The sequence below is a fragment of the Crocodylus siamensis genome, chromosome 10 (assembly GCF_052110815.1).
Source record: "Crocodylus siamensis isolate JL-2025a chromosome 10, ASM5211081v1, whole genome shotgun sequence".
Classification (NCBI taxonomy): Eukaryota; Metazoa; Chordata; order Crocodylia; family Crocodylidae; genus Crocodylus; species Crocodylus siamensis.
Window position 1 is genome coordinate 7,403,732 of NC_143404.1, and position 19,130 is coordinate 7,422,861.

The window sequence follows — 19,130 nt, forward strand, 5'->3', positions numbered from 1 at the left end:
GTAGTGGGAGGCAGCGGAGATCACCTGTCGTCCACTAGGCAGGAGTCAGTGAGTCAGGGTTTTTTATTTTTTTTTAAGGGGCTAGGAGCTGGGGTGGGTGAGGCAGCTGGGGGGGGGCAGTGGTCAGGGGGCTTATGGCAGAGCCCCCCATGTGGCATAGGGCACTGGATGGCAGCAAGGATTGCCCCCCTGCCTCCTGGCAGCAGCAGGTGAGTGGGGGCTTTTTTTTTCCCCCAAGAGCTGGGAGCTGGGAGCTGGGGCTGGTGGGGCAGCCACTGAGAGCAGGCAGGGGATGGGGCCTGTGTGATTTGGAGATTCAGCTGATTCAGCTGTGGCTGAATCTCCAAATCAAATTTGGCCAAACTGATTCAGGAAAGTGATTCGAATCACTGAATCGAATCATTGTCTCCCGAATCGGACAAATTTGAAGTGAATACTAGCCACTTTGCACAGGCCTAATAAGCACCAGGACCATAATTCTCTTGAAATACTGTGAGGGGGACATAGGCTAATGTCAAACAGAGTTGAAAAACAATGTTTCTGCATTTTCTGATACTTTTTTCCAAAACTTTCTACCATCTATTTTGATATTCTCTTTTTTATCATGAATCTGAATGAAAACAGATGTCAAAATATCAGAATTTCCCCCAGGATGGAAAATCTAATTTTCCGCTTGCTCTTTTTAACAGTTTGACATTTATTTGCCAAAAGTTGTCCTTGAAAAAAAGGGCAACAAAGCAGAACTTTTAAAGGACACTCCTAGTGAACCCAAAATGCTTTGTGGCCTACTATAATTGTATGCATCATGTCAGAAGATGTATTACAGCTATATACTGTTGCAGCGTATTGCAAAGAGCTACTCAGTAAAGAGCTGCTACAATGGATCTTCTTCCTGATGAATAAAGGTCAAACCCATATGCATTTGGTTGATAGGACTGACATGGCTGTGGAGGGATTTTGGATTGTGGCACAGGAGATTTCAGTCCAAAGCCAAATTATAGAACAACAACCATATGTACAATATATGAAAAATATGAGGTTTCTGTGATGCGGTATATAATGCAAGCTATCACAATTACTATTCTACTGTTTCTCTGGAAATGGCAGGAAATATGGACAATGACTAGAAAAACGATGCAACTTTTTAACAGAGCTGTATACCATACGTAGTTGGTTCATTTGAAAAGTCTGACAAAAACGTAGCTATGTATCTTCCAATGGCAGAGACAAGAGCAACTGGTAACTAAACAGACAATAGATAAAGATGAGTTAGAGGTGTTTATGCACAAGTCTGATACCTATCAACCAACGCAACAAAAGAAGTCTTGTGAGAGGTATGTCTTTCACAGAACAACATGTCAACAAGAGATGTCATTTGACAGTCTCATTACAGCTGTTAGACTCCCAGCTTAGTCACAACAGTTAAGAGAATCTACGACTTTGGCAGTTTTGTATCAAAAAATGTTTGGAGCTAATGATAAAAGATAATCAGAAGAGCAAATAAAAGATCCAGAGCACTGGCTGAGAGATATAGCTAAGCCAGCAAAAACAGTATGAATGCATATACAACGAAAGACGAGGTTCTTTTGGTAGATGTGGTATCTTTTATTAGACCAACTAAATAGTTGGAAATTTTGCTCTTTGCAAGCTTTTGGGTGCAAACACCCTTCTTCGGGCATAGGGGGAGTCTGTTGGTGTTAAAAATGGTATTTACTAGAGACTTCTCAAGTAAATCCACCATTACATGATCCAGTCCCAAATATCAGGGAGTCATGTACAGCTTTGACAGCACTATCCTACCCCACCCAACTAATGATGAAAGTTTCTATGTGATGCCTAAGGTGGGTTACCAATTTTAGCTTGTCATTTCAAGCACTTTGTTCAGCAGGCAGGTCAGAGCATTCATTCTGTCTGCATATATGATTGCAAATCACACTGGATCAAGATAGAAAGGAGAGTTTCTGCCTTTGGCCATATAGCTTGTTGTGCTTGAGATGCCCAAGCCATGGTGCATGCTATTATCTGTAACTGTGTATATTAAAGGATGTAACACTTCACCCTTGGTGCTACAGAGAGAATACAAGCTGTAGTTTCACTGATCTATACTACTATGCCCTGTTTTCCTTTGCTACACTTCAAGCATTTCTGCTTGATTTTCTGATTTTCTTATTTTGGGGGTCATCTTGAACATTTAAAGGTTGGCCTACCGGCTGTCAAGACTCACTCTGGTAGTTAGGAGAGAAGGATCTGTCCCCAAAGATGTTAGAGCCATTCCCCAGACATAATTTGCAGTGCCTGGAGCATGATGTATAAACATAGGACACTGCACTATATGAAACGCAGGAAGCTTAATTCTGACAATGTGAGCTTTGGACTGCTGAATTAAATATGGCTGTGGCGCTGGCTTCTTTTATTGAATCAACCCCTAAGGCAATCGTATTTTCAATATACCACAGGGTCAATTTAAAGCCACTGAGGTATGGAAGTATCTTGTTTAAGGTATAATGTATGCTGTATATTGAACACAAGAGTATTAATACTGGGACTTAAATAGACTGCAATACATTATCCATGCAATGAGAAATCAGTCAGAAAATGATGTTATTACCAAATTACATTGCCGTTCCAAGGACAAATCTGGCAATGAATACTATACCGAAGCTTAGTAACTACTATGCTATTAACCCATAAAATGCTATACTTGCAAGTCCATATTTCCCTGCCAATTTTTAAAGAATTTTACTACACTGGAGGGAAGTTAAAACGTAAGAGGAGCATAAATTAAGAGGTTCCTGAAATGGTACATTCAATTAGAGGTTGCTGTTTTCCAGAAGTATTTGAAGTGTAAAGTTATCAGCATATGCTTATATTCAGAAATACATCATTTGAAATCAAACACTGGTATCTAAAATTCCTTTATAACTACTTATTTGCTAAAACTGTGATTTCTCTGAGTGGTAACTTGGCTGATCACCCAGTTTCTATTTGCAAAAAGGATTTACCTTGGCAGTGTATGTATGTCCATCAGAACCACAGACAGGGCTGCCATGCATCGCTGGACACGGCTTGCATTTGGCTATATTAGCTGGTCCAATCCAATGTTTCTGGGCCAGATTTCCTTTCTTTTGCCGAAGGCTGGAAAATAAAACACACCTATTGTTGGAACATGCCTATATAAAACAGGAGTGCAAGCTTGGCTTTTATTTCCTATATTAATTTAACATTTTGAAAGTTGAATATAGTCTCTAACTATATATGCTTCTATCCCAGAACAGGATCTATTCTAGGAGACACTTTACAATGCTTAGATAATTCTCTCTAAGTCTCATGTATTGTACTGAATGAATAACACTTGGCAACTACATTTTTTTCACGTCAAACAACTTTATTTATAGGTATCACACAATCCTCACAACATTCTTGGAAAGGAGGAAAATAAATCCTGTCATATCTATCTTATAAATTGAAGAAATGGAGGAACAGTGCCTGATATTCAGTCCTGCCTTGTCTTGTGCCTAAAAAAGGTGCTGGTTCAAGGGAAGATTTAGATGTCCTTCTGCACCTGGCTACACTTGCAAATCAGGCAGGTGGACATCTAAACAGAACCCACTCGGTCTGCAAAAGTGTTTACAAAAACAGCTAGGTTTTCAGAATCTCTTGTAGACCGGATAAATAACTTACACAAAGCCATCTATAGTCAGATGAGGCCGACGTGATTATATAAAGCTGAAGCTATTAGACACTTCTTAAATATGACTCTAATGACAGAATTAAGGTTGAGAGTATATGGCTAATAGGGCTGTGTGAAGGGGGCAATATTTGATTTGGATTCAGCCTGATTTGGGAAAGAGGGATTTGATTCGCTGATTCGGATCACTGTCCCAATTCGATTTGGCCAAATGTGAATTTGAAGATTCGATTCTGATTCAGAGAATCAGTGATTCGGCCATAGACACAGGTTTATATATTTTTTCTATGTACCTTGAGGTACCAGGCACAGATCATGAAGGCTGAGATGGTGGGGCAGATGGAGCATCCCCATGCATTTGCTGGCAGACCCAGACCACTTCTGGGTCCACTGCTAAGCATGTGGGGAACCCTCTCGCAGACCTTGGCTCGGCAATCAGCCATGGGGGGACCCGAGGTGCCCCCCCCCCCCCCACAGACCCAGGAGGTGTGAATTGCTAAGCCGTGGGAAGGGCAGGTCTCCCATCAAGCACATGGAGGACACCCCTCCTTGCCGCGCAACGCTTCATCTGCCCCACCATCTCAGTGTTCATAAGCTGTGCCTGGTAACTCGAGGTACGTAGAAAAAACATATAAAACTGTGTCTATAGCTGTCAAATCTCTCCGAGTCTCTCCAAATTGAATCAGAGGCTTTCAATTCAATTTGGAGAGATTAATGGGTCTCCTGATTTGATTAGGATTTGGAGATTCAGCTGCCAAATTGGGCCAAATCTCCTCTGGATCGAATCAGTGACCAAAGTTTTGCACAGCCCTGCTGGCTAAATACAGACAATCAAAAAGCCTAAGGCTGAATCGATTCAATATTTGCAGGTTAGTTTAAGCTGTGTAAATTGAACCAATAACCAAGTGAACACACATCCACTGGAAATGCAGCCACATGGTCAGGTCAGAAGCTGGTGGAGAAGACAGACTGGGCCAAGGCTAGCCTACCTGCCCTATGAGGGGGGTGTGCAGGGGAGGTGCAAGGCATCCTGGGATGCTAGGGGATTGTGAGTTAACTTAAATCTGGAGGGGATCTGGGACAGAAGTTCAATAAACTGATTTAACCTAATCAGTTAAGTCCGATACTACATCCATCCAGGTTTACCTTATGGTTACTGGTTTTGGCCATTTTGCAAGTGGTTTATGTGCACTGAACATCTGTTGTGTTACAGATCTGAACCAGTTTACGATCACATATACCGGTTTATGTGTAATTTCTGTCCCAAGCCTATTAGAACAATTGTAAGGCAAAACACTTTGAAAACAAATACTCATATCTTAAACTGGGCTAAATCTCAGGGTCCTGGCTACATGTGATATTGTCAGGACATTTTCATTGGCTGAACATCCTACTTACATCTGATTTGTTTGACCCTTCAATATTCTGTTGGGTGTGGACTCCTCTGTGACATGAAGACAAGTTTCCTACTTCTTGTGTAGCTTGAATTCAGCTCTTAATAACAGCAGTCACTTTCCTAATTTCCCTTTGGCTTGCAGAACTTGATTATTAGAGAAGAGAGGTATACTTTTGCAGCTACTTCTGCATGCTCATTTACCTCACATGGGAATAATAAAAAAGATGCTTTACTTGAACATGTTGGTGACCAGCTGATTATTTAGCCTTATTTTGCTCCCACAAAACACCACAACGTTGCATCTTCTAGAGTAAGGCAAGTACAGAGTGCCTCAAAACCCTAGCCCTCATTGCCTGGTGGCTGGAGAAAGTCTAAGAGCCATCACCCTGATAGAAACACACCCTTGCTGAGGCATTAGGCAGTCAGCAGCCATTATCTGTTGCTCTCTGGCAGAGGCTATAACCATTGAGGCACTGAATGTCTGAATTCAGTTTGGCCTTTTGATTTTGTCTTGATGGTTTAAACGAGGGGTGGTAGGTCATGGCCAGCCTTCATGCCTCCAGACTCTTGCCAAGGTGTATGTGTCAAAGGTCTTGGCGACTAGGCCTCTTACACATACACTATGATCCAGTGGATTGACGATTGCCTACTATACAAATCCATGGCTACTGTATATATATGTAAGTATGAACTCAAAAGGAGACTTAGGTGTGCATGTAAAATCAGGTGTGAAATTTGGGGTTCATATTATGGAAAAAAAAATCCAGCTACAGTACAGCAACTCAACTTATCACTGTCATCACAGAACCCATACCCTGGGGACACTGTGAGCATTCCCAAGCCTCGTCAGTGTTTCAAGAATTGTATTAAATCACTAAAGAACACAAAATTGTTGCTGTGCACTGTATGAAGTACTTATCAGAAGTATACAGTTGTAAGCCAATGAAATGCTTCCCTCATAAACAACAAACAAGGGTTGTTATCAATGAAGCAGACATGTTTTGGCCACACATACTCATCTTTAACATGTCAAAATAGCTTAGGTAAGGGCAAGGGATTGGTTTCATTGCAGACATGAAGGAAAATAACCACCATCAGGCCACCTTGTTTCTGCACCATCATATAAAACACATCAAAGAACAGCTGAACTAGAAATGCATTTCAAGGCATCACTGAAAGACTTTATCACAGTTTTAGAAAAATATATATGGCTACATTTTTAAAGCAATTTCACTGTGGTTTGCAATTTGCTACTCAATCCAGACTCTGATATAATGTCACACACAGCCCTTAAAATAATAAAAATTCTATTCTTTCATTTTGGCTCAAGTTTTCTTCTAAACTAACCTTTGTCACAGTGATAAATAGTACTATTAGGAAGTTTGTGTCCACAGAAAGAACCTCGTCACAGTATCATAAACTACCAAAATGAAAGCCTACAGTCAAAGTCAGAATTCCCTTGTTATCTTGAAGGTCTCACAAACGACTTCAATCACTTTAACACTGCATTCAAATACCCATCATGTCTGCTGGAGTTGCCATTACTAATTACCAGAGATGGGCTAGATTCTTCAAATGCAGGCACCCCTAGGTTGTACGCTGGTTTCGTTCTGAATTCCCAGGTCCAAACCAGTCTGGACCCTAGATCTGTGTGTGCTGGGAAAAGATGTGAAGAGTAGGAATGGAAGATAAACAGGTGGTACAATCTCCTCTCCTTTGAGCAGCTTTAGTGCTCCCTGCCTGCTTCTACTAGTCTGCAGTCTGAACTGGACAGAGTTAAGGCTGAGGAATGACTCATTCCCTGCCAGCTATAGCCTTTCACTTAGCTTCCATCCATCTTCTCCCTGGAGGCAATTAATTCATACATTGGATCAGATGCTCTTTCTACACCCCCATGAACGTGCACAACTTGTCAGAAGTAAAACTGTGCTTGCTTAGGAGCGACTCCCACTTGCGTTCTGTAGCTGGGATTAGCTTCTAATTCTCTTTCAGGTGTAATATAAAACTCTACTGAATTTAGAGCTACCTACCTTAGATACGTCCTCCTTTCTAGGATCTAGCAGCCAAGGTGACTTGAGGTACCTGAGCCACCAACTTTCAGGTTGAAAGAGAATGCCAGATATTTTCTATAGCAGGTTCACATTTTTGAACCCCCAGAAATATCTGATATCTTTGATTCATAAAAGTCCAAAATGTGTTGGATCTTTGGGACACACTTCAAAGTCCATTTAGTCTCCTTAATTCTTCCTGGACACATGTATGCACAGGGTGTGCATACTGAATAGTTAGGGAGTTAATGAGAATGAATCTTCTTACTTTGATTGAACTGTATGTCAGGAGACATGTTAAGTTGTGAACAGTCATGGGCAACTGGTGCCCCCTGAGTCTGGGGGGGGGTGGTGGGCAGCATCCACAGAAACCAGCGTCGGCATCAGGGATGGGGCTGGCAAGCACCCACAGAAGCCACTGGCAGCATCAGTGGTGGGGACAGGGCTGGCGAGCACCCGCAAACACCACCGGCTGTGGCAGCAGTGGGGGATGGCCCTGTCAGGAGGGGCATGTGCCCCCCCATGCTCCCCCTATCAGTCACCTATGTGAACAGTGGTCTGGATTTTTTCTGGATGTGGTGGTAGAGGCACAATGTTGTTCTTCAGTTAAATTTATGATTGAGACTGAAATTTTCAATAGGAATTTGTCATCCAGCTGCTGCTGAAAATCTCAGCTTTAAAATGTTAAAAAAGACTTAATTCAATTCTTATTCAAGCAAATGAAGCCAATATAAAAATTTTGACTAAGTTTTGGCTTATGATCCAATATGAATTTTGCCTTCCAAGGTTCAAACTAGGTATGACTTAACTTCTTTTATTTTATATCAGCAGTTTCACCTTGGAATCTCCAAATTAAGGAAATGTTAAAGCTGCATGGAGAGTCTGTGGCAGTTTTTAACTAAAATTATTGTGTACAGTTCTTTCACTTGTAATTTCAAAGAAAACAGTGAAACTTAGTGGAAATGTAGGTAATTTTATCACTTGTGGTTCAAGATTATATTAATTTAAATTTAATACTTATTTCTATTAGAATTAGTATTTCGTCATTTAGTGACTTGCTGTTAACAATTACCCTGTTCTACACAAAAATTAAGTAGCATGTATCATGCTCTATCAACTTCAAAAGTGTCATGAATATCTCATTTTCTGGAGCTGTTTCCGTTACAAAGATTTTTGTCTTTTCAGTTTTACAAGAAACCCCATTCATTTACCTTTATCTAGCAACCCTGCCCAATTCCAGTTGCATACAAATTCAGAGTCAAAATATGATCCGTCAGAAAGCAGAACCTACAGAAAAAAAAGGTTTTCTTTCCTTTATGTCTGTCTATTTGGGGATGTTATCTCATATGTGACATTTATATTATCTCATGGGGTTAAAAAGACTAGCTTTTGAACACCCACAGGAAGCTTCCTATGGTATTTTGCTATACTTCTTGCTGAATAGAAACTTTTCAAGGTAATGTCTACTTCTGGAGTAAATGGAATTCATAAATGACAGCTGAAAAAGCTTGAATACTAATATCCCATGATTTTTTATTTATGAATTTTCATACTACTGACTACATTATTTTTCAAAAACCCATTTTGCTACTCTATTGCATAGTCTTCAGGAACACCCTTGAAGGCCATACACGCATTGCAGGCCCTTGCAGCAGGTGCTATGGGTAACAGGCTATGTGTTACAACCTGACCTACACTAGACCTATGTAGCAATGACGTAGGTAAAGCATGCACTGTAGACAGTGATTGATAAGGTGTATTAACAAAACATAAGGAAGCAAAAAAGGACTGGCAAAGCCTCAAAGCATAACCAAATATAGGAAAATTCTTGTGTTAAGCATAAAGTCTGGTTTGGACTTTTCCAAAGCTCAGCAAAAAAGAGGAACCAAAACAGCACAAGTCCCCCAGGGCACAGAGAAGCCTGACCAGTGGACCTTTTCCCCCCTTGAATCCAAGGCTACGTAAGCACTGTCTTTATTAATACAAATACGTTTTTGCTATTATGTTTCCTAATAAAGTTTTTGAGTTGTGACTGGAATAGTCTCACTGGTCATTAGTCTCACTCTCAGCCCCAGTTAAAATTTAGAGTAACACCCTGATCCTGATTCTGCAAAGCCTTCCAACATGGGCCTGATGTTATTACTGTGAGCAGTCCATATGGGTCAATTTATGGTAGCAACTGGAGACTTGCATAATTATTTGCAGGATTAACACTTTATGTTCCATTCTAGCAAAACTATTAAGCACATGTTCAATATTACACTTCAACCTGTTGGGGTTAGAGAGGTAATTCAATTGCTTAAACAGTCTTAAATATTTTGCTAGGCTGGAGTCTAATGAACCCAGATGTTTTTGAATGCAGGGTACTAAAAATCTGATTTTGGTCCACCAATGCCATTCCAAAGGTGGTCATGAGACATCTCTGGAAGATCAAGAGGTTTCAAGAACATCTGCTTGTCCCTTTTTTGCCTGGCTTCCCTGCACACCCCACTCCATTCCTCATCTCTGACATAGTTCAGATTTTAAGGTCAGTTTCTAAAGTAAGATTTCCTCTGGGGCTAATAATATTCTCTGCCCTCTCATCCTCAATCAGAAAAAGAGATAATTTAATTTGTTCATTCATTTTAAGTCACTTCAGCAGCTCACTGAGTCCAGGGGTTTTTTCTCCCAGTTTACTGAGAATGATAGAAACTCATATAGCCTTAGGGTCAAATTCTGCTCTCTGCAGAACTGCCTTGAAGTCACTGACAATTCTTGTGTGTGAAAGCAAGAGTAGGCTTTTATCCTATCCACTGTAATGACTATTAGTGTGTAGCTGATTTTGAACTACTTTTATTTAGATCTGTAGCCTTCCCCTGTATTCCTTTACGATAGCTCATTTTCAGGTTAGGTCCATATTCCTGAAGATTCCCTTTCTTCTGATGTTGAGACCATTTTTACTCTCTCATTGAGAGAGTTTTAGGAATAGAGGAATCTCCAAGCCTTTCATTGTTTCACACAGCAAATGCAACTTAGCATTTTAATAGCAATTTGTTTAACATGCATAATGAAGAGGTGGCTGCACACAGGAAATTTCCTGGGCTGCTTGCTGCTGCAGTTGTGGCTCAGTTCATGGTACAGCTGCAGCATTCTCACTTGTAGGGGTTAATGTGTGTTTCAAAAACAAATATATTATTTAAAAAGTAAGGTTTTGTCAGAAGCAATAGCATGCAATGTCATTCTACTTGAGGAAAGTCAAATTCATTTTAGTCAGTAGCTCAACCAAAGAGCAGAAGCTGATATTCTGAAATGACTGTAACTCAGTCCGTCTCATGTTTACATCAAAATGGCAGTAACTACTCACTTCCTAAAGATAGGACATATCCTTCAAAAGTAAGCGGATGTTTTTCAGTGGTGATTCTTGGAAACGCTTGATAAGATTCTTGGATGTTTTTCAATTCTATAACCCCTAAGAACACATCAAATATCCAAACAAACGAATTAAAACCCAGACAAGAATATTGGCTACCGTGAACTGGCAGACTGCAAATCTTTTCTTAGCGGAAGGGCTTATACACAAACACTGGGAATAAGTATTGCCACACCAATCATTCTGCCTATGGACAAATGTGCTGGCTATTCCTTTCTGCTGAAAACTTAATTGATTCTAATCAGCTTTAAGATTCACAGCTGAATGGGCCTACTGCTAATCATTAGGGGAAGAAAACAGCAACCTGGGAACAGAGAACCTAGAAACCAGTGGGAGCACTGGTGTAAAGTTTTGGAGCATCACAAGGAAAACACACGCAAGTCAATCCAATTGTCTACTACAAACAGCAAAAGGGAACAGAAACGTAATTGTCCGACCAGTTCTACTATGGACAGGATCAGTCTAAATAGACATCACCCTTCATTAAGCTTCAAAAAACAGATTTCACCAACTACTACAATGTGGAGGGTACAGAAGACGTTGTGGAGCGGTCTCCACAAAATGTGGTAGAGAGTCTGGAGTATCTTTATGTGCAGAATAAATATGGAAGATTCTAGTAATCTCTAACCCCTTGAATAAAAATCATTTCCTGTTCGTTTTTTTATTTATCAGGCAGAGGACAAGAATCGGAGCCACGTTTTGGTGTCACCAGTTCCCTACGGTTGGAGTCTCCATGGAAAGTTGCCATGAAATGAACTGTGATGTACTTGAGAGACAACCTTGTTTAGAAAAGCACAAAATTTAAAACCTTGTAATATGTAATGAGAAAATAAAAAAATATAAGAGTTTAATGTCGAGACGACAGCCTATCAGAGAACATGGACTTACGCTTTAACTAGCTGTATAATTTTGCTGCATAATATAATTACTTGAATAACTTGGAAAAACAACAAAGAAATCATTTTAAGTGGGAAATGGTATCAATAGACAACATGATTTCCCATTTCAATTAATATTAATCAAAGCAAGGTTGGTTCAAAATAACTAACATGTCAATAGTATTACATAAGCCACCAAGTTCACGTTTTTATGTTATTGCATTTGTTTTTACAGCAGCAAATTCAAGTCTGCTTCCAAAGGAACACTAATGTTAATAAAGAAACAAACAGCAAAATGCATGTAGTTCAGACTGACTATACATAAGGTCTAACGTCACAATAGCATTCATCCTATGATATTTTTAGCCTTTAAAATAAAATATTCGTTAAAAAATGGTGCATAAAATACTATAGAGAAATACCTCTCTCCTCTTCAAACATGAAATAAGATTATGAACCTGAGATTTCTACTATAAATCCATGAGGTTTTTTTATGAATGTAGTTACAGCGATCCTTTTTTAAAACAACCAAACCAGTTCATTTAAAATGTGCAGTCTCTTGTATGTGAAGTAGTTTGTGTTTAACTAATAATTTGCATTAGTTAATAAAAATGTTTATAATCTGCCTATTTTTGCTACCAGATAATGGACTCGGTCAAAGTGGAACACTACGTCTTGAGAGACCAGTTCTCTTTCTGCGGGTTGCATCTTTGTCTCAGTTCCAGACTCAAGCCTTCATGAAAGCACAGGTCAAATGCAAAAATGTTGTATCCCTCAAATAGCCAGGAAATTCAGCCTTGAGGTTAAATTTACAGAAAGCCTATATATTTAATATTGTAAAAGTCCCAGTTAAGGTACTCAACCTTCTGCCAAAATGAAATATGGTGAAGACGCAAGAAATCAGTAGTCACTCACATTTCTAGAGGATATGATTTGGTGGTCTAAGTTTAATTTGAAGTGGACCTTCACCAAGACACGAAAGCAAGTAACCAGGGCCATAGACTGAATGGGCCACATAAACTACATTACTCTTTTCCTTCTAGAAATAAGACACCCCAAACCAAGCCAAGGACACATTGTAGGGAACCCCTGTAAAGACACAGCAACTACTATTCCTAGTCTATAGATGAAGAGAGAACCTCAGTCTTCTGGTTAACAAATGAAGGACCTAGTTCACTGAAAAGGAAACAAAAAATATTCTACCTAGTCAAACATTCAATGGAGTACAGGGGAAGAGCACAGCAATCACTCTGTAAGCACACAAGTATTAAAATGGATATAGGGCTGGGGAGCATGATTTACGAGGGATCTGAGCTTATTTAGTTTGGAGAAGAGAAGACTGAGGGGGGATTTGATAGCAGTCTTCAACTCCCTGGGGGGGGGCAGGACGTTCAAAAGAGGATGGAGCTGGACTGTCCTCAATGACGGCAGACAACAGAACAAGGAGCAATGGTTTCAAGCTGCAGCAAGGGAAGTTTAGGTTAGATATTAGGAAAAACTCTCTCACCAAGAAGCTGGTAAAGCACTGGAACAGGTTACCCAGAGAGGAGGTGGAATCGTCATTCATAGAAGTTATTAAGACTCAGGCAGACAAAGCCTTGGCTGGGAAGATCTAGCTGGGGATGGTCATGCTTTAAGCAGGGGGTTGGATACTAGATGGCCTCCTGAGGTCCTTTCAAACCCTAATTTTCTATGAGTCTACAATTCCACTAGAATCATGTTTTCAAGGAAACCAGGCAACAAAAAAAGAACCTGATTCCATCAAACACTTTTCTACTGACTAAATAATGCACTCCATAGTACTGGGTGTGTAGCAGCATTTATTGGTATTACGACCAAACCCAAAAGAACCAACTGGAGTTGAAGCTTCTTGGTGGGAATGTATCCATGTGTGTGCTCTGGCAACGTGGGGCCCTGAAAGCCTTGGGTAGCAGCCGTGCTCTTTTGGTTTGGCTGCTAATTTAGCAGTACTAAGAGAATTTCCAAAAGAAAGCAAACAGGAAGTCAATGGTGTTTTTCAAGAGTTTATAACTCAGTTAACCTGGGATGGAACAAGGTTTTATGGCATCTTTAGCTGAGGACTTTCTCCCTGTGGAATTTCGAAGGTCAGCTGCAAATAAAGGCAGAGCGTTTAAAAAAAAAATCATAAGGATCACAAGTTAAAAGACAAGGGTTGGTATCAGTTCTCCTTCTTGTGAAATATATACTTTCCAGGGGTGCCACATAAGCACAACAGCAGCAGAGTTTAGCGCAAAGTGTTACTGCAGCTTGCATAAGAAGTGTACCTCTTCACACTGCTGCAAAGATGACAGCCGCCCAGCTAAGATTCTTACCTGGCTCCCAAGAGTTCAAGGCTGGTTGGAAAAATTTGGACAGATTCGCTTCCTAGTGGACGATGGACTCGAGTTGATAGTAAAAGCCTTGGCAAAATGGTATGAATTTTGCTTGCATTTCATTTCAGAGAAGTGAGGGAGGGGGTGCAATGCTTTGCGAATGTTAAAATTCCTCATTTGGTCCCTTGCAGAGTGAAATGTCTTGGGTTTTCATTTTTTAAATCACTGCACTTTTCACTCAGTCACAGAAATTATATGCAGAATAGAAAATGAAAATATTAGCTTTCAAACATACTTAGGTGCTTTTGAAAATCTCCCCTATAGTTCACAGATATATAGTCTGTGGAAATGGGACTCAGGAGCAATAATCACTGGCTAGGGGCAGAAGTTACACACACACTGGTTTCTGGAATGGACCTAACTGCCTCCCCTCCTCCTTTCTGAACCCCGCAGGAAAGCTTCCCGACCAGTGGGAGCCCAAACATAGTCTTCTTGAACCACAGGACAAACTCCATCATTTCTTCCTTCGAAACCAGTGTTTACTGCCAGCCAACATGCATGAGCTCCATGTCAAACAGGTGATCAATATTACTAAGAAACTGAGCTTTGTTCAAATAGTAAAAAAAAAGGAAAAAAAAAGGCTGGATGGACAATGGTCCCAGATTTTTTTCTTCCAGAAGGATTTACTTCTACTGAAAAGTTAGACAAAGTTTTGAGAGTTAAGACAGACTTAAGCATATTGCACATGTGAAGTGATGCATTGTTAGAAGGAGCCAGTCTGAAATGAAGGATCTGTCCTTTCTCTGTCCCATTAAGGAAGTGTATCATTATAAAGATAGACCCAGCAGTCCTTGGCCTGTTTCTGTCTTCCCACTCCGTAAGTAAGTGGTTTCTCATAGTTTTGAGGTAGAGAATGACAGATTTGGAATTCGCCAGTATAAATGCCAATGCTATGTTCTCTCTTTATATCATTTTTGTTGTACTGGAGCTCAGAGCTAAGACTCATTTCTACAACCTTTTAAAATTTTTTATGAGTACAGCTTATACCTTGAGCCACCACCAGAATCATTTAATCATATTTCAGTTGTGGGAAGAAAATAGTCTACTTGTATTATATTGATAAAAAGGATACTATGCCTTTGAATTAGACGCAATCTCTTCATTTAATACAAACATTGTAAAATGACTGTAGACATAAAGAAGTCATTTCTTCACCTGGATTTTATGCTCTCTTGTACAAAGAATAATAATGTGTAGATCTGTGCGATCTTTCAGCACCATCCCACTGAACGGGGATTGGGAGCTGACAGGATTGCATGAGGAGCAATGACTCAGTTATCTGAGGCCAGAGGGGTTTTGTGATATGTTTTAATGGACAAACTGTGTAGCTGGCAGAGAAGTTTGACAAATGTGGGGGCGCACAGTGTCTGTCCTCAGGTCTGAAAGAGACACAGACATAGCTTGAGCTAAATAGCTTCCTATACGTTTGTGGACCATCCCAACTGGAGCACTGTAACTCCATCACTTCATTATCTGAGCGGGCAGTGGCTATTAGCATCTTACTGTTGCTTCTTGCACAATTATCTCCATGCAGGTCAGGCCTGACGCAGCAACTGAAAAAATGGCCATCATATCCAGGACTGTCCATATATATGTGAAGATACACAGTGGTACATTGTGCTGACCAGAGCCCCTTCCTAGCAGTGCAAGTACTACTCACAAGTTGCTTCTACAACAAATAGCTTGTGGCAGAAAATGCTAATAGGATTTCCAGTTGCTTCTGAACTTCAAACCAATGATGCCAAAGGAGTCATACCAGAGGCAAATTTGGTACCACATATGAAACCCCAGTCAGGAAACCAATTCTAAATTAACCTTGCTCCTGCCTCCTCAGAAAAGTGGAAAAGACCTATTTTTTATCAAGGTTTAGGAGGGAGGGAGAAGACTCTCCAATTTCCGGCTACAGGAGATGGGAGCAGGTACCTTAAACGGCAGAATGTGGCAGCTGGAAATAGGAAATGGTGCATCTGTGGGTATAGGAACTTGTTTGGTAGGAAAAAAGACTCTTGGAAAAGTCATGGACGGTCCTCTAGTAGATTCACTGGTAGAAGCTAAGAGCCATGGCTTAAAACTACTATCTTTAGTGGGCAGGTAGGCTTCAAAACTACTGTTCCTACAAGACGAAACACTCCAATGACATGCACCGGGATTTCCACTGGGGAGGGGGACGGTGCTGAAGGTGGAAGTCCGAAATACAGGAGAGCCTGAGGTATTTGGGGAATCCCTACAGAATATAGGAACAGCTACCGTTGAAAGTGCATAGGCCCAAACTACCTTGAAAAGATAACGGGCAAGCCAATGATTGTGGAATATGCCACAACCTCCGAAAGGTTTTATACTATAACATGTGATCTCCAGGATCCAGCAGAATAAATTCTGGTTGAGTCAGACTTCCCTGAAGAGTGATGCCTTCTCATGTGGCCCTTAAATATAGGCACTGTACCCATCTAACCTATTTATAGCATTAGTCACAGTTGAAGTTTGGCACTGAATTCTCATTGTAGGGTTCACTGGCTCTGCAACAGCGAAGGATCTTTTTTTCAGTGCCGACATCCTTTTAAGGTGTTATAACTTGGTCTTAATACTTCTTCCTGGCCTGAATCTAAGCAGACTGAGAACTGCTGGAGGTTGTTAGTGCGGTATGTGGATTTCTGCCTCTGGATACTTCAGAAGATATAAAATCCAATTTAAAAAGGCCACCTTGCTTTGTTACGAAGAACACATTCTTGTGCTTGCAGGCCATTTATTTTTCAATCACAATTGCTTTATGATTGGCAACTTTTGGACCTATTGCGTACACTTTAGCACTGCACAGGCATGAAAACGGGCAAGGTGCTCCGAGAGAAAAAATAACCTGCTCTTTTTTAAAGACAATTTTGTCTGCTGAGTAAACCCCACAGATTCTAAACATTTCCATAAGAGATTTATTTTTCTTTTTATCATTATTTTTATATTAACACGAAAGAAAATTTCAGACATAAAGCTATGAAAAATAACATGAAGAGTCTGACATTTCCAGGGAGGTGGAAAGACATCAGGGAGTCCATAACTGCAGCTGAAACCCTCTCTCTAGTAGGCAATGTTTTTGGGATGGAGTGCTGAAAAAACCACAATGTCTACCTCGGAAGATGCCGGAGTGCCGACATGCCAGAGCCCGGAGCAGTTGTTTGCAGCCTCCCAGCAGCAGCCGGCCCACGGAGCCCAGTCTGCTTGCAGCAGGGCTTGCAGCCTCTCAGCCACCTGCTGGGAGCAGCCTGGGCTCCGTGGCTGGCAGCAGCTGCTTAACAGCCCGTGCCACTTAAGAGCCGGTGTGCTGAGCAAAATGGCCTCGCGGGCCGTGCTCAGGATACGTGCTGGGGGTTGCTGACTCCTGCCTGAGTCCCTCAGTTTGTAGTGCTCTCCGTTAGGGCAGCTCAGAATAGTGCATGTTGCACGGCCCAGGAGCTGCAATAGCTTGGAACAGTCGGCCACGCAGTGTCACATGAAGCAAACTCAATGCAGTGTTGGTGCTTGTTTTTTCAATCCTTGGTAATAAAAGGATGGTCTATAGTTTCTTCTGTGCTTTCAACAGCCATCCCTTGTGTGGAATATAGACTGCTGAGCTTATAAGTGCATAATTCTTTTTTTTTTTTAATCAAGGTGACTTGCAAGTCTGCCAAATCTATAGAAAAAGCCTTTTTCCTGTCTACTTTGCTTGCCTTCTACCACTTTATTCTCTTCTCTTCAGAGTCAAGTACTGTTTTTCCAACAGGGGTTTTAGTGAGTTGCTTGCACCATTTGAGTTCAACAAGAGACGTTGTGAGGTAGCAAACACAGAGGAAAGTACTACAGGACTTGAAGGAGGCTGCAGCTTCTTTCTGAGACTCCTAAGTGACAGGAGAATGACACCACTGCCAGGGTACTATTGGTGAAACTCCTGACACCACTACCAGGATACTAGTGAAGATCTCTAAAACTCAGCCCTGTGTTGCTTAGGAGGTATGAAGAAGGAGGATGTACTTGCTACTCAATGGGCATGTCTACTTGTGTATTTATATGCGTCTAAACTTAATGCACCTTTGCTTAAGGTGATTTAGGCACGTGTGTACATGTGGACACACTAATGCCTACTGAGGCCATTAAATATAGGCATGAATTGCTAAGTTGTATTAGGACATGTGCAGAAGCGCTAATATGAATTAACATGGTGTTTATCCATTGACCCGCACCGAATTAATGCGCATTAGTGTGTCTACAGATTCACTAATGTGACTTAGCAAATTACACATAAATTTGATAGCTGCTTTATGCAGCTATCAAATTTAGGCTCGTATAGCCTAAAATCATCATTTTTAAGGCACATTAAGGGCGTACACATGTAGATGCACGTTTTTAATTCTCCCAAACCTGGGCTAATGCATATTAAGTGCGCACATGTAGACATGCCCAATGTTCCTAAATCTTGGGCTTTTCTGCTGCATCTGATACCAGCAGTGGTTGAAGATATTGGCCCCACCTCCAAGCAGCAATTTCTGGAAACAGTCATTTTTCTTCAAGCAAGCACAGAGAGGCATCGCAGGCAACTGTTTCTCTATCCTCAAAGTCCTCCCATAAATCTCCACCGCTCCTCCATAGTACTTAACCTGTACATGAAGATGCTGAAAATTGGGAATGGCTTGAAATGCCAGAAGAATGTGGCTCACACCTACCTAGCTCTGCATCATCTCAACATCCTTTTAATTTCACAAAAATGTTTGTAGCTGAACTAACTCCACTGCTGGAATGAACAATGACTGATTACAGACAACACATTCCTTGTTCGTATACTTGATGGAACCTCATCCCTTTAAAGTATGGGGCCTCACACAAAGCTCTAAAGCCCGTTTGCAACTTCAGCCAAAAAACAGCATCCTTAGACATTCAGCTCCACCATGTTCTGCTTCATTATGTTGATTGTTCTCTTCCTACGGCGAATAATAAGCAATCTTCACGGAAACTGACATATTGCTGGTAGTGACAAGAAAGCAAATGCATTTTTTATAAAATAATAATAATTCATTGCCCTTAAGGCACTAAACCAAATGTTTCTTTTTTAAAATTACTGCACAGTACTTCTGGCTTGCATACACACAGTACTGTGGTACAAACAATTAGTTACAAGCTGTGCTAGCAAAATGCTTGCCCCTTCTGACACCTTTTATTAAGAGGGAGGCTTATTAAATTCTCAAGAAGGCAACACCAGATTCAGCTATAGGGAATTTTACAATTAGTGCCCATTGCCACATAATTCATATATGATTTCTGTACAGAGAGAGACTTATCCAGCCTGTCAAAACAAT

The 19,130-nt window shown here is 40.8% G+C and overlaps 1 protein-coding gene across 2 annotated transcripts in view; it reads right to left on the reverse strand.

Moving 5' to 3' along the window:
- The window catches only part of SPOCK1 (SPARC (osteonectin), cwcv and kazal like domains proteoglycan 1), a 503,870-nt gene that overhangs the window by 168,802 nt on the left and 315,938 nt on the right, over positions 1-19,130 (reverse strand). For both annotated transcript variants that reach the window (XM_090064911.1, XM_090064910.1), the window contains exon 5: positions 3,003-3,135. In XM_090064911.1, the coding sequence (XP_089921037.1) occupies positions 3,003-3,135 (133 nt within the window). The remainder of the gene's footprint in view (positions 1-3,002; positions 3,136-19,130) is intronic.